This window comes from Micropterus salmoides, unplaced genomic scaffold, assembly GCF_014851395.1.
Source record: "Micropterus salmoides isolate LMB-PRFRI ecotype aquatic unplaced genomic scaffold, ASM1485139v1 Ms_hic_scaffold_3928, whole genome shotgun sequence".
NCBI classification, from domain to species: Eukaryota; Metazoa; Chordata; class Actinopteri; order Centrarchiformes; family Centrarchidae; genus Micropterus; species Micropterus salmoides.
The window spans coordinates 6,492-20,820 of NW_024043293.1; the positions used below are offsets into that span (position 1 = coordinate 6,492).

At 41.6% G+C, this 14,329-nt stretch overlaps 1 protein-coding gene across 1 annotated transcript; it reads right to left on the reverse strand.

The window, feature by feature from the left end:
- Positions 1 to 427: 427 nt before the first annotated feature.
- Positions 428 to 8,963, reverse strand: LOC119885101 (neoverrucotoxin subunit alpha-like; the record flags this gene model as incomplete). Its single annotated transcript, XM_038695344.1, has 4 exons — positions 428 to 1,191; positions 1,328 to 1,374; positions 2,774 to 2,932; positions 8,908 to 8,963. Coding segments are annotated over 4 exons (813 nt in total), but the record flags the coding sequence as incomplete, so codon positions are not given.
- Between the last annotated feature and the right edge of the window lie 5,366 nt (positions 8,964 to 14,329).

The following is a 14,329-nucleotide window of genomic DNA, read 5'->3' on the forward strand; positions in this document are numbered from 1 at the left end:
CATAGAACTTAACATATAATTAAATGTAGTGTGTATTCAAATACGGTAATATAAAATATAAATAAAAAACTAATAAAATGAAACTATACTGTATATAATATATACTGGCTGGTTTGGAGGTTTGTAAATACACGGTGCTGTCCAGAATGAGTAGTATCTCATGGCCACAATTTATTCAAAACGTGAGAACAAGGTAGTATCTCCAAAAACATCCGGCCACTGCTTCCTTAAGGGCTCTGTAGAGCTGGGATTCTGTACAGACTTAACTGATCTGTTCAGCAGTGAGAATATTTCTCTGGGCATACATTCTACAATTTGAGACTGTTTATGACCTAACTTTGGAAAATTTTTCCCCTGAATTTCAGCTTCATTGGACGTTTTTTGCTGTGCAGTGTACAGGGGGCACTGAGAATCATCTGCTCCGGTTGGCTGTCATATACACCAGACCACTCTTTTTTTAGAAGTTATGTCACACAGGATGGCACAGATGATCAAGGCAACACATTTCTGACTTGTTAGCATTATGGCTAGCAAAGACACCTCTTCCTGCCTCGAGCTTTCAAGCAATCTTAAGTGCAGTGTACAAAGTTTCTAAAATCGTACAGTGTATACTAGGCTTAACAGGAGGAGACTCTCCCTCCTACAAAGAACACAGAGACACTGAGGAACATAAAGAGACCCTGAACGCAAAGCCAGGATAAAGAGGTTCAGTGAATGTGTTGAAGGTGTGGAGGTGGATCAGTGTGTCAGAGGAGACTCTGTAGAAGGACAGAGAGCCAGCAGGACAGTCCACATACACTGCTACTCTACCAGAGGGGGGAGAGGAGGAGGAGGAGGAGGAAGAGGAGGAAGGGGAAATTGCACTCTTATTGTGCCAGACAGAGTAACCATCATCAGAGCAGACCAGATTCCAAGACTGAGCATTCAATCCAAATATACAGTCTTCTCTGTCTCCTCTCCTGCTGATTCCTCTGTAACTCACTGATATTTCAACTCTTCCTCTCCACTCGACCTCCCAGTAACAGCGACCAGTCAGACCATCTCTACACAGCAGCTGAGGACAGCAGTCAAACCTGTCTGGATGATCAGGATATGACTGATCCTCCTTCACAAGTGTCGCCTTCCTGTTGTTGTCAGACAGTTTGATCTCTCTGTTTACTGTGTTTGTGTCGATTGTGAGTTCACAGGAATCTGATGAGAGAACGAGACACAATCCAGCTGCAGTTATTGATCTATCATCTGTTCATTGATTGGCACTTTGAATGAGTGATGTCACAGTCTGAAGATGGTTGAATGTTTTCATGAATCAAATGAAAAACACACTTACACTTCCTCAGACCTGGTCTCAACCATCGGACTCCAGCAGGCTCCACCCTGAAAGGAGGAGGGGGGTCAGAGCAGCATCAAACATGGACGTTACATTCCTCTCATACTATATACATAATATGTGCATGTGGCCTGCTTCTCCCTGATAGCCCTAAACCTCTTTACCTCTGCTACTCTTCTCGCACACTGAGACTGACCCACAGGATGTTGGTGTGTGAAAGAGGAGGAAAACATCTGCAAACAAAAAACTCTTTTTTGATCATCTAAAGTGTCAGAAAACCTCTTTCTGATAGAAACAGCAACATTTAATGTCTATGTGTATAGATTGTTGTTGAACTGATCTCTATGATGTATATTACAGCAGTAATAATTACTGTCAGGATCACTTCTGTCTCCACTGTGCTGCACATTTCATGTTTGAAACCATTAAAGCAAAAATTAATGACAGTTTGGGGAAAACTACTTTGACAAACACAATATGTCCAAATGTAAGTCCAGGAACATCTGTAAAAAGAGCTGGAACTTTAGTGTTGGTGCCAGGACTCCCTTGATTGCCACCCCTTCAACCTAAAACTATAATTGGTTTGGATTGGCATTGTCCATTCTTCCTCTCTTCACGCGTAACTCTTGCTTCTTGCAGCCAGTCCTCCACAGCCTACTAGTCATTTCAATGTGAAAACAGGGCCCTAGATTAAAATATCGAAAATAGCCTTTAACATTTAACATTTTATTTCCTCCAAACTAGAGCCGGTCATTACCAAGACATTTTGGGTGAGTTTTATTTTGTTTCTGTTTAAATAAAGTGTATTGTATATTAAGCAGGTTGTAGTTCAATAGAAGTGAGAAGCTTGAATTCTGAAAGTTTACAGTTTAATTACAAAATGCTATGATGATATTTCCATTCATGATAATTTTTTTTTGAGTGAACTCGCCACTCTCACACATCTCCAAGCTGAAAGTATGGGATGGAGACATGAGCTAGACTATCTCCTCTTAAGGTACAAAATGGTATAACAACACAGGACAGGCCGTGGCTAGCAGGTTAGCATAATACACAATACAAAGACATCTTTGTCAACATCAGAAGTGCTTTTTCTTCTCATTCTGTCAATGATTTTAGCACATTTTTGAATGTGTTAAACCAAAAGAAACTAAAACAAAATATTTAAATTCTTACATCTTGTACCTTTAAAAACTAGAGATCTCTCCAAACTGCATCTGCTATTACCAACACAGAATAATTATGTTTGTTCCTGGAGATGTTGTCATTGGAGACCTCCTACTCAAAGATCTCCTTTTAGAAACAGTGTTTGAACAAACAGTGTTTCTGTTCTGAGCAAAGGAAAAAGTGTTCCTGCATGTGTCACTGGTCAAGTAACTCTCATATCCACCATTAACCAAAAGTACCTCCTCTATCAGACTGTAGATGCAGCAGGCCTCTTCATACCTGAGAGTTTCCAGTTTCCAGTATGAATCCTTCTGCTTCACTCCTGAGTCTCCTAAATGATTGTAGCTCAGGTCCAGCTCTCTCAGATGTGAGGGGTTGGAGGTCAGGGCTGAGGCCAGGGAAGCACAACCTTCCTCTGTGATCTCACAACCTGACAGCCTACAAACAAACAAAACTACATAATGGCAGATGATCTGAGAGTCCAGCTGTTTCGGTCAGATACAGGAGGAAACAGTCTCCAAATAAAAATATAATACAGTGACTGACTCAGGGAGTTAACTGTAACCCTGTCACTCTGATCTAAATGTTAGAGTCTAGAGCCATACTAGCAGCTCTGTGATGCTGTAGTTGCTAAATGGTATGTGCTCACAATGATAATGCCTGGTCATGTTTAGCAGGTATAATGTAATTTGTTATTTTGCAAATTAGCAATAAATTCTAAGTTAAGCTGAGGCTAAATATTTTTATTTTTTTCACTTTTTGGGCATTCTGTGCATCTGCTCCCTGACTGCTGACGTATTGCGGTAAGCGTGTCGACTCATTTCCGTTTCCGGTGCTTGTGTGTTGGTACCGTGTTGTGCTGCTCTCGCTAAATAACAGTTACATTTGTTTGATTACAGCGGCCAACTGTTCGCTAAACACTTATTCTTTACAGTAATTTTGCCTAAGCACTCACAGTTCTTTCCATCTTTTAGTGACTGCTGTTCAATCTCATAGTTGTTCTAAAGTTTTGGTAGCTGACGCTACAGTACTTTAGCTTAGCCGTTAGCGACTTTAGCTTAGCAGCTAGCGATGGCTTCTCCTTCTCCCTCTCTCTCTCCACTTTCTCCTGCTCGTGTGTCAGATGTTTAGTTACTCCTCTGCCTCCTTTAGCGGTAATGGTACATGTAATAAGTGTAGTTTATTTATAGACAATCGGAGGTCACTAAGATTAATGTTGAGTCGGTGTGTACATATGCAAAAACAATGTCGGACACCGTAGTTTTCTCTGGACCCCTGCCAAATCTGACCAGTGATGACATGTATAGCCGCATGTCGTCATTCCGCCGCTGGTTGTCGAGGTGGTGTCCAGCAAACGATGTGGGCTTTGTTGATCATTGGCAGACTTTCTGGGGAAGACCTGGTCTGATCCGGAGAGACGGCATCCATCCCACTTGGGAAGGAGCAGCTCTCATTTCTAGAAATCTGGCCAAGTTTATTAGTGGACCAAATCCATGACAACCCAGAGTTGAGACCAGGAGGCAGAGTCGCAGTTTAACACACTTCTCTGCCCTTCTTTTTCAGCAGTTACCCACCCAAAACCCTACGCAGAGTCGCAGTCTAACACACTTCTCTGCTCCTCCATTTCAGGAGTTACTTAGTGAAAATCCTATAGTGACGGTGTCTGCCCCCGACCATCGAAATTATTTAAAAAGGTAAACAGAAGAGGAGCTGTGCATAAAAACCTCATAAAAATTAAAACCACAAGAGCAATAGTGCAAACGAATAGGAGAGTTAAATGTGGACTCTTAAACATCAGATCTCTCTCTTCTAAAGGTGTACTAGTAAATGAACTAATATCAGATTATGATATTGATTTATTTGGTCTTACTGAAACCTGGCTGGGTGATGGAGAATATGTTAGCCTAAATGAATCCACCCCTCCCAGTCATATTAATACTCACATTCCTCGAGGCACAGGCCGAGGAGGTGGAGTTGCAGCTATCTTCGACTCTAGCCTACTAATCAGCTCTAAACCTAAACTAAACTATAACTCATTTGAAAGTCTTGTTCTTGGTCTTTCGCACCCAAGTTGGAAATCACTGCAACCAATTCTTTTTGTTATAGTGTACCGAGCACCTGGCCCGTATTCTGAATTCTTATCTGAATTTGCAGAGTTTTTGTCAACTTTAGTCCTTAAAACGGACAAAGTTATTATTGTAGGGATTTTAATATTCATGTGGATGTTGAGAATGACAGCTTTAGTACTGCGTTTATCTCTCTGTTAGATTCCATTGGCTTCTCTCAGAGTGTTCATGAACCGACTCACTGTTTTAACCACACCCTCGACCTTGTTTTGGTGTATGGTATTGAAATTGAACATTTAGTGGTGTTCCCACAGAATCCCTCTTTATCCGACCACTGTTTGATAACTTTTGAGTTTGTATTGCTGAACTACAAGATGTCTGTCTGATAGTGCTGTAGCTAAATTTAAGGATGCGATTCCATCAGCTCTAAATTCATTATCAGTCACAAAGTAACGGAGGACTCCTATGCTAATTTCAGTCCCTCCCAAATCGATCATCTTGTTGATAGTGCTGCAGGCTCGCTGCGAATGACACTCGACTCTGTAGCCCCTCTAAAAAAGAAAATACTAAAACAAAGACGGTTAGCTCCATGGTATAATACTGAAACTCGCAAATTAAAGCAAATATCGCGGAAACTTGAGAGGAATTGGCGTTCCACCAAAGTGGAAAATTCTCGTTTAATTTGGCAAGATAGTCTTAAAACTTATAGGAGGCCCTCCGTAATGCCAGAGCAGCGTACTACTAGTCATTAATAGAGGAAAATAGGAACAACCCCAGGTTTCTTTTCAGCACTGTAGCCAGGCTGACAGAGAGTCATAGCTCTATTGAGCCAGGTATTCCCATAGCTCTCAGTAGTTACGACTTCGAGCTTCTTTAATGATAAAATTCTAGCTATTAGAGACAAAATTCACCAAGACCTGCCCTCAATTGGCACCGACTTATCTCTTAACTCAGGAACCTTAGAAACAGCTGTAGAACCAGATATATGTTTAGACTGCTTTGCTCCCTCAATTTACCAACTAACTTCAATAATTTCTTCATCTAAACCATCAACCTGCCTCTTAGACCCCATCCCGACTAGGCTGCTTAAAGATGTTTTACCCTTAGTCAGCACCTCTATACTAGATATGATCAATCTATCTTTATCAACAGGCTATGTACCACAGTACTTTAAAGTAGCTGTAATTAAACCTCTTCTGAAAAAGCCCAAACTTGATCCGGATGTTTTAGCCAACTATAGACCTATATCTAACCTTCCATTTCTCTCTAAGGTTCTGGAGAAAGCAGTTGCTAAACAGCTGTGTGACTTTCTACAGAGCAATAGTTTATTTGAGGATTTTCAGTCAGGATTTAGAGCTCATCATAGCACAGAGACAGCACTGGTGAAAATTACTAATGACCTCCTTATTGCATCAGACAAAGGACTTGTCTCTGTACTGGTTTTATTAGATCTTAGTGCTGCATTTGATACCATTGACCATCAGATCCTATTGCAGAGACTGGAACATTTCATTGGCATTAAAGGAACCGCTCTAAGCTGGTTTAAGTCCTATTTATCAGATCGATTTCAGTTTGTACATGTTAACGATGAGTCCTCCATGCACGCCAAAGTTACTCATGGAGTTCCTCAAGGATCTGTCCTTGGACCAATCCTCTTCACTTTATATATGCTTCCTTTAGGCAATATTATCAGGAAACATTCCATAAGCTTTCATTGTTATGCAGATGATACTCAGTTATATCTATCGATCAAGCCAGATGAAACTCATCAGTTAGCTAAACTTCAAATGTGCCTTCAGGATGTTAAAACCTGGATGACCTGTAATTTTCTCATTTAAACTCAGATAAAACTGAAGTTATTGCTCTGGGGCCTAAGCACCTCCGTGACGCATTATCTAAAGATATAGTTTCCCTGGATGGCATCGCCTTGGCCTCCAGCACCACTGTGAGGAATCTTGGAGTTATCTTTGATCAGGACATGTCGTTTAAGTCTCACATTAAGCAAATTTCAAGGACCGCCTTTTTTCACCTACGTAATATTGCGAAAATCAGGAACATCCTGTCTAAAAATGATGCAGAAAAACTAGTCCATGCATTTGTTACTTCTAGGCTGGATTACTGCAATTCCTTATTATCAGGCTGCTCGAAAAAGTCCATTAAGACTCTTCAGCTGATCCAGAATGCTGCAGCACGTGTTCTGACAGGAACCAGGAAAAGAGATCACATTTCTCCTGTCTTAGCTTCTTGCATTGGCTTCCAGTAAAATCCAGAATAGAATTTAAAATCATTCTTCTTACCTACAAAGCTCTTAATGGTCAGGCACCATCTTATCTTAAAGAGCTCATAGTACCTTACTACCCCACCAGAGCACTGCGCTCCCAGAATGCAGGGTTACTTGTGGTTCCTAGAGTCTCCAAAAGTAGACTAGGAGCCAGAGCGTTCAGCTATCAAGCTCCTCTCCTGTGGAACCAGGTTCCAGTTTGGGTTCAGGAGGCAGACACCATCTCCACATTTAAGAGTAGGCTTAAGACTTTCCTCTTTGATAAAGCTTATAGTTAGGGCTGGCTCAGGTAGTCCTGAACCATCCCTTAGTTATGCTGCTATAGGCCTAGACTGCCGGGGGATTTCCCATGATGCACTGAGCTCCTCTCTCCTCTACTTTCTCTCCCTCTGTATGCAACCTCATCCCATTATTGCATGTTACTAACACAACTTCTCCCCTTTCTGGTAGTCTTGTGCTTTCTCGTCTCTCTCCTCTCTCCTATCACTTCCTGCAGTGTTTCTGGCTCTGGAGCTGTGGAGTCTGGATCTGTGGTTGCGGGTCACCTGCTGCCCCCGTGTTCCTGCTCGACACCCTCTGCTGCAACGACTATTGTTGCTAGTCTATTATTATTATTGTTATTATAATCATTAACATTACGATGTTACCATTAACACTATTATAAATATCTGTACCATTTTTCATTTAGTCTATAGCAACATTACCTTCACTGTCTGTACCTCTGTGTGTATATTGTGTAGGCTCTCTCTCTCTCTCTCCTCTCTCTCTCTCTCTCTCTCTCTCGTCTCTCTCTCTCTCTCTCTCTCTCTCCCTCTCTCTCTCGTCGTGTCTCTCTTCCTCTCTCTCTCTCGTCGTGTCTCTCTCTTTCTCCCTCTCTCTCTCTCCCTCTCTTCTCTCTCTCTTTCTCTCTCTCTCTCTCTCTCTCTCTCTCGTCGTGTCTCTCTTTCTCCCTCTCTCTCTCTCCCTCTCTTTCTCTCTCTCTTTCTCTCTCTCTCTCTCTCTCTCTCTCTCTCGTCGTGTCTCTCTCTTTCTCCCTCTCTCTCTCTCCCTCTCTTTCTCTCTCTCTCTCTCGTCGTGTATCTCTCTCTCTCTCTCGGCCGCCCACCCTGAGTCATGGTTCTGCTCGAGGTTTCTGCCTCTTAAAGGAAGTTTTTCCTTGCCTCTGTCTCCTAGTGCTGCTCTTGGTGGGAACTGTTGGGCTTCTGTAAATATCATCATAGAGTACGGTCTAGACCTGCTCTTTTATGAAAAGCGCTGTGAGATAACTGTTGTTGTGATTTGGCGCTATATAAATAAAATTGAATTGAAATTGAATTAATGGGAAAGACCTTAGTTATGCAGGTATTTGGTCATAAACCAACACATTAACATGTTGATGCTGTTGTTGGCGCTAGATGAAAAGTCAGAGGATGACCAAAGTTATTACAGTTCATCCTAAGGGGAACATGAAGGTCTGAGCCATATTTCAGCACAATCCACCCAGCAGTTTTTGAAATGTTTTCAGTCTAACAGACCAGCATGTTTACGTTTTACGTTTCATAGTTTATGTAAATTAAGTCATACTAGTAAGTAACATACTTATTTTAACCATGATCTTTTCCTACACCTGAAGTAGTTTTAGTGCCTAAACCTAATGAAACTGCAACATTTCACAACATTAACCACATTCTATTTCACACTTGTTTTATTTGTAGTCTAACCGGACGTTGCATCTTTATTGCTGCTAACTTGACCAGGCCTGGCAAACTTATTGTTGCTAACTTAACCGCCGAGCCCTACATCACCCAGGGGATTAAAAAGCAACACCAAGGGGTCTTGACCAAGTGTAAATATGTGACGAGTTGGGAGTGAGAATGTGTTGGACAGACACACATTATATCCATAGAGCCATGCTGCTAAAAATATTAAAATTTATTTATGGAGAGTGAAGCTTTTGTCAAGAAGGGGGAATAAAGACATGTACTTTGAGCAGAGTTCTGTGTGCACTCACAAAAGACAAATGTGACTTGTGACCTGTGAAGAAAACGTTAAATGGTCATCAATTGAATGTGATAATAAATCCTTACCTGAGGGTTTCCAGTGTACAGTGTGGACTCTCCAGCCCATCAGACAGCAGCTTCACTCCTGAATCCTGCACGTTGTTGTTACTCAGGTCCAGCTCTCTCAGACTAGAGGACTGGGAGCTGAGAACTGAGGAGAGAGCTTTACAGCTTCTCTCTGAGAGGCTACAGCCACTCAGTCTGGAGAAGAAACAATAAAATAACATTGGTGTCATTTTGGTACTACAGTATACAGTAGGGCTAACTGTCAAGGTTCATAGACAAAACAATAGGGTTTTCAGACTGCATCACTTAGCCTAGTGACTAGCAGACATTTCCTCTACTCGTAACTTGACAATTACATTTTATTTATACTGCTGGGAGGTACACTGACTCAACATTGATTTAAGTTACTGCATTTCCCAAAAGAACACCACAGTTGAATTTCAGCATTAAATAACATAATATAATATTATAAATATAAATAAATAATAAAAAGAGATGATGTCAACTTAAGTAGCGTTCACATCAACTGTCTCTCTGATTCCCCAGCGGCCCATTGACTGTTTAAAGTAAATAAGATTACTATTTTCTTACTTCATGGGCTATTTGGATTTCAGGGTAATGCATAAACTATTGATAATAATACTGATTTGAACGTCGATTACAGCAGTAAAAGCTTCTAGTATACAGTATATAATCTCTTCTCAGCACATGTTAAAATCCTTGTTTTTTTACTTTTAACATTGAAGACATGGTAACTAATCATGATGGAATTAGGAATAAACAGACCACCACTAATTAAAATGACATGATATCAAAACATAAATAAGGATCTCGATCTCTGTCAAAGTTCTTATTTCGTGATGAACAATATGTGAATCTGAATTATCTGAATCACCTGGCTGGGTGATGGAGAATATGTTAGCCTAAATGAATCCACCCCTCCCAGTAATATTAATACTCACATTCCTCGAGGCACAGGCCGAGGAGGTGGAGTTGCAGCTATCTTCGACTCTAGCCTACTAATCAGCTCTAAACCTAAACTAAACTATAACTCATTTGAAAGTCTTGTTCTTAGTCTTTTGCACCTAAGTTGGAAATCACTGCAACCAATTCTTTTGTTATAGTTTACCGAGCACCTGGTCAGCTTTTTTGTCAACTTTAGTCCTTAAAACGGACAAAGTTATTATTGTAGGGGATTTTAATATTCATGTGGACGTAGAGAATGACAGCTTCAGTACTGCGTTTATCTCTCTGTTAGATTCCATTGGCTTCTCTCAGAGTGTTCATGAACCGACTCACTGTTTTAACCACACCCTCAACCTTGTTCTGATATATGGTATTTAAATTGAACATTTAATAGTGTTCCCACAGAATCCCTCTTTATCTGACCACTGTTTGATAACTTTTGAGTTTGTATTGCTGAACTACACGCCATTAGGTAAAAATTTCTATACAAGATGTCTGTCTGATAGTGCTATAGCTAAATTTAAGGATGCGATTCAATCAGCTCTAAATTCATTATCAAGTCACAAAGTAACGGAGGACTCCTATGCTAATTTCAGTCCCTCCCAAATCGATCATCTTGTTGATATTGCTGCAGGCTCGCTGCGAATGACACTCGACTCTGTAGCCCCTCTAAAAAAGAAAATACTAAAACAAAGACGGTTAGCTCCATGGTATAATACTGAAACTCGCAAATTAAAGCAAATATCGCGGAAACTTGAGAGGAATTGGCGTTCCACCAAAGTGGAAAATTCTCGTTTAATTTGGCAAGATAGTCTAACTTATAGGAAGGTCCTCCGTAATGCCAGAGCAGCGTACTACTCGTCATTAATAGAGGAAAATAGGAACAACCCCAGGTTTCTTTTCAGCACTGTAGCCAGGCTGACAGAGAGTCGCAGCTCTATTGAGCCCAGTATTCCCATAGCTCTCAGTAGTTACGATTTCATGAGCTTCTTTAATGATAAAATCTAGCTATTAGAGACAAAATTCACCAAGACCTGCCCTCAATTGGCACCGACTTATCTCTAAACTCAGGAACCTTAGAAACAGCTGTAGAACCAGATACATGTTTAGACTGCTTTGCCTCCCTCAAACTTTACCAACTAACTTCAATAATTTCTTCATCTAAACCATCAACCTGCCTCTTAGACCCCATCCCGACTAGGCTGCTTAAAGAAGTTTTACCCTTAGTCAGCACCTCTATACTAGATATGATCAATCTATCTCTATCAACAGGCTATGTACCACAGTACTTTAAAGTAGCTGTAATTAAACCTCTTCTGAAAAAGCCCAAACTTGATCCGGATGTTTTAGCCAACTATAGACCTATATCTAACCTTCCATTTCTCTCTAAGGTTCTGGAGAAAGCAGTTGCTAAACAGCTGTGTGACTTTCTACAGAGCAATAGTTTATTTGAGGATTTTCAGTCAGGATTTAGAGCTCATCATAGCACAGAGACAGCACTGGTGAAAATTACTAACAACCTCCTTATTGCATCAGACAAAGGACTTGTCTCTGTACTGGTTTTATTAGATCTTAGTGCTGCATTTGATACCATTGACCATCAGATCCTATTGCAGAGACTGGAACATTTCATTGGCATTAAAGGAACCGCTCTAAGCTGGTTTAAGTCCTATTTATCAGATCGATTTCAGTTTGTACATGTTAACGATGAGTCCTCCATGCATGCCAAAGTTACTCATTGAGTTCCTCAAGGATCTGTCCTCGGACCAATCCTCTTCACTTTATTTATGCTTCCTTTAGGCAATATTATCAGGAAATAGTCCATAAACTTTGATTGTTATGCAGATGATACTCAGTTAAATGTGCCTTCAGGATGTTAAAACCTGGATGGCCTGTAATTTTCTAATGTTAAACTGAAGTTATTGTTCTGGGGCCCTGCCAAAAAATTACTGTTATTACTGTTATTATAATCATTAATGTTACGATTGTTATCATTAACACTACTACACATATCTACACCATTTTTCATTTAGTCATTTAGTCTATAGCAACATCACCTTTACTGTCTGTACCTCTGTGTGTATATTGTGTAGGCTGCCTCCCTCCCCTCTCTCTCTCCTTCCATCGCTTTCTTTTTCTCTCTGTTCCTCTCTTGCCCTCTCTCTCTCTCTCTCTCCTCTCTCTCCTTCACCCCCAACCGGTCGAGGCAGATGGCCGCCCACCCTGAGCCATGGTTCTGCTCGAGGTTTCTGCCTCTTAAAGGAAGTTTTTCCTTGCCTCTGTCTCCTAGTGCTGCTCTTGGTGGGAACTGTTGGGCTTCTGTAAATAACATCACAGAGTACGGTCTAGTCTTTTATGAAAAGCGCTGTGAGATAACTGTTGTTGTGATTTGGCGCTATATAAATAAAATTTAATTGAATAGAAATAGAATAGAATGAAATACAGACCAAACATGATCACAGCTTTGCCCTAAGAGGTTACACAGACTCAGTCTGGAGAGACGATAGAAAGGAAACAAGTAATAACACATGTATTTTTTCTATGGTTGAAAGAGTATTAATTGATGAATAAATCCCACTTACAGAGCTTTCCTGGAGGCTTTGACCACTGGCAGCAGCCTCAGAAGAGCCTCCTCTGAAGCAGAGTATTTCTTCAGGTCAAACACCTCCAGATCTTTTTCTGATGACAGTAAGATGAAGACCAGAGCTGACCACTGAGCAGGAGAGAGTTTATCTGTGGAGAGACTTCCTGAACTCAGGGACTGTTGGATCTGATCCACTAGAGAACATCCTTCAGTTCATTCAGACAGTGGAACAGATTGATGCTTTTCTCTGCAGAGGGAGTCTCTTCGATCTTCTTCTTGATGTACTCGACTGCTACCTGGTTGGTTTTTGCACCACTTCCTGTCTGTGTCAGCAGACCTCTTAGGAGATTCTGATTGGTCTGCAGTGAAAGTCCCAGGAGGAAACGGAGGAACAAGTCCAGGTGTCCATTTGGACTCTTTAAGGCCTTGTCCACAGCACTCTGGTAGAACTGTGTCACTGCAGATTCATCTTTTCTTGTTTCAGACTTCTGGGAGGTTGATTGTTCTTCTGCCAGCAGATTGACACCAGAGTTGATGAAGGTCAGATGGACATGAAGAGCAGCCAGAAACTCCTGAACGCTCAGATGGATGAAGCAGAACACCTTGTCCTGGTACAGCCCCTCTCCTCTTAAAGATCTGTGTGAACACTCCTGAGTACACTGAGGCTGCTCTGATATCGATGCCACACTCTGTCAGGTCTGATTCATAGAAGATCAGGTTTCCTTTCTGCAGCTGCTCAAAAGCCAGTTTTCCCAGAGACTCAATCATCTTCCTGCTCTCTGGAGTCCAGTGTGGATCTGTCTCAGCTCCTCCTCATACTTGATGTTCTTCAGTTTGGACTGAACCACCAGGAAGAGGATGTACATCTCAGTCAGGGTCTTGGGCAGCTCTCCTCCCTCTCTGGTCTTCAACACCTCCTCCAGAACTGTAGCAGTGATCCAGCAGAAGACTGGGATGTGGCACATGATGTGGAGGCTTCGTGATGTCTTGATGTGGGAGATGATTCTGCTGGCCTGCTTCATCTCTGAACCTCTTCCTGAAGTACTCCTCCTTCTGTGGGTCAGTGAACCCTCTGACCTCTGTCACCATGTCAACACACCCAGGAGGGATCTGATTGGCTGCTGCAGGTCGTGTGGTTATCCAGAGGCGAGCAGAGGGAAGCAGGTTCCCCCGATGAGGTTTGTCAGCAGCACATCCACTGAGGTGGACTCTGTGACATCAGTCAGGACCTCATTGTTGTGGAAGTCCAGAGGAAGTCGACACTCATCCAGACCGTCAAAGATGAACACAACCTGGAACTCTTCAAACCTGCAGATTCCTGCTTCTTTGGTTTCAGGAAAGAAGTGATGAACAAGTTCCACCAAGCTGTACTTTTTCTCTTTCAGCACATTCAGCTCTCTGAAAGTGAATGGAAATGTGAACTGTATGTCCTGGTTGGCTTTGTCTTCAGCCCAGTCCAGAGTGAACTTCTGTGTTAAGACTGTTTTCCCAATGCCAGCCACTCCCTTTGTCATCACTGTTCTGATTGGTTCATCTCTTCCAGGTGAGGCTTTAAAGATGTCTTCTTGTCTGATGGTGTTTCTGGTCTGTCTGGTTTCCTGGATGCTGTTTCAATCTGTCTGACCTCATGTTCATCATTGACCTCTGCAGTCCCTCCCTCTGTGATGTAGAGCTCTGTGTAGATCTGGTTCAGAAGGGTTCGGTTTCCTGCTTTAGCAATCCCCTCAAACACACACTGGAACTTCTTCTTCAGCTTAGATTTAAGTTTACGCTGACAAACTGCAGAGACTTCCTGAATGAAGACACAACAAAACAGATCAATCAGTGATTGATAAAGTCCATGTGACAGTTTCATTTCCTTATCTAACCATGTTTCCCTCCTTCTGTGAGCCA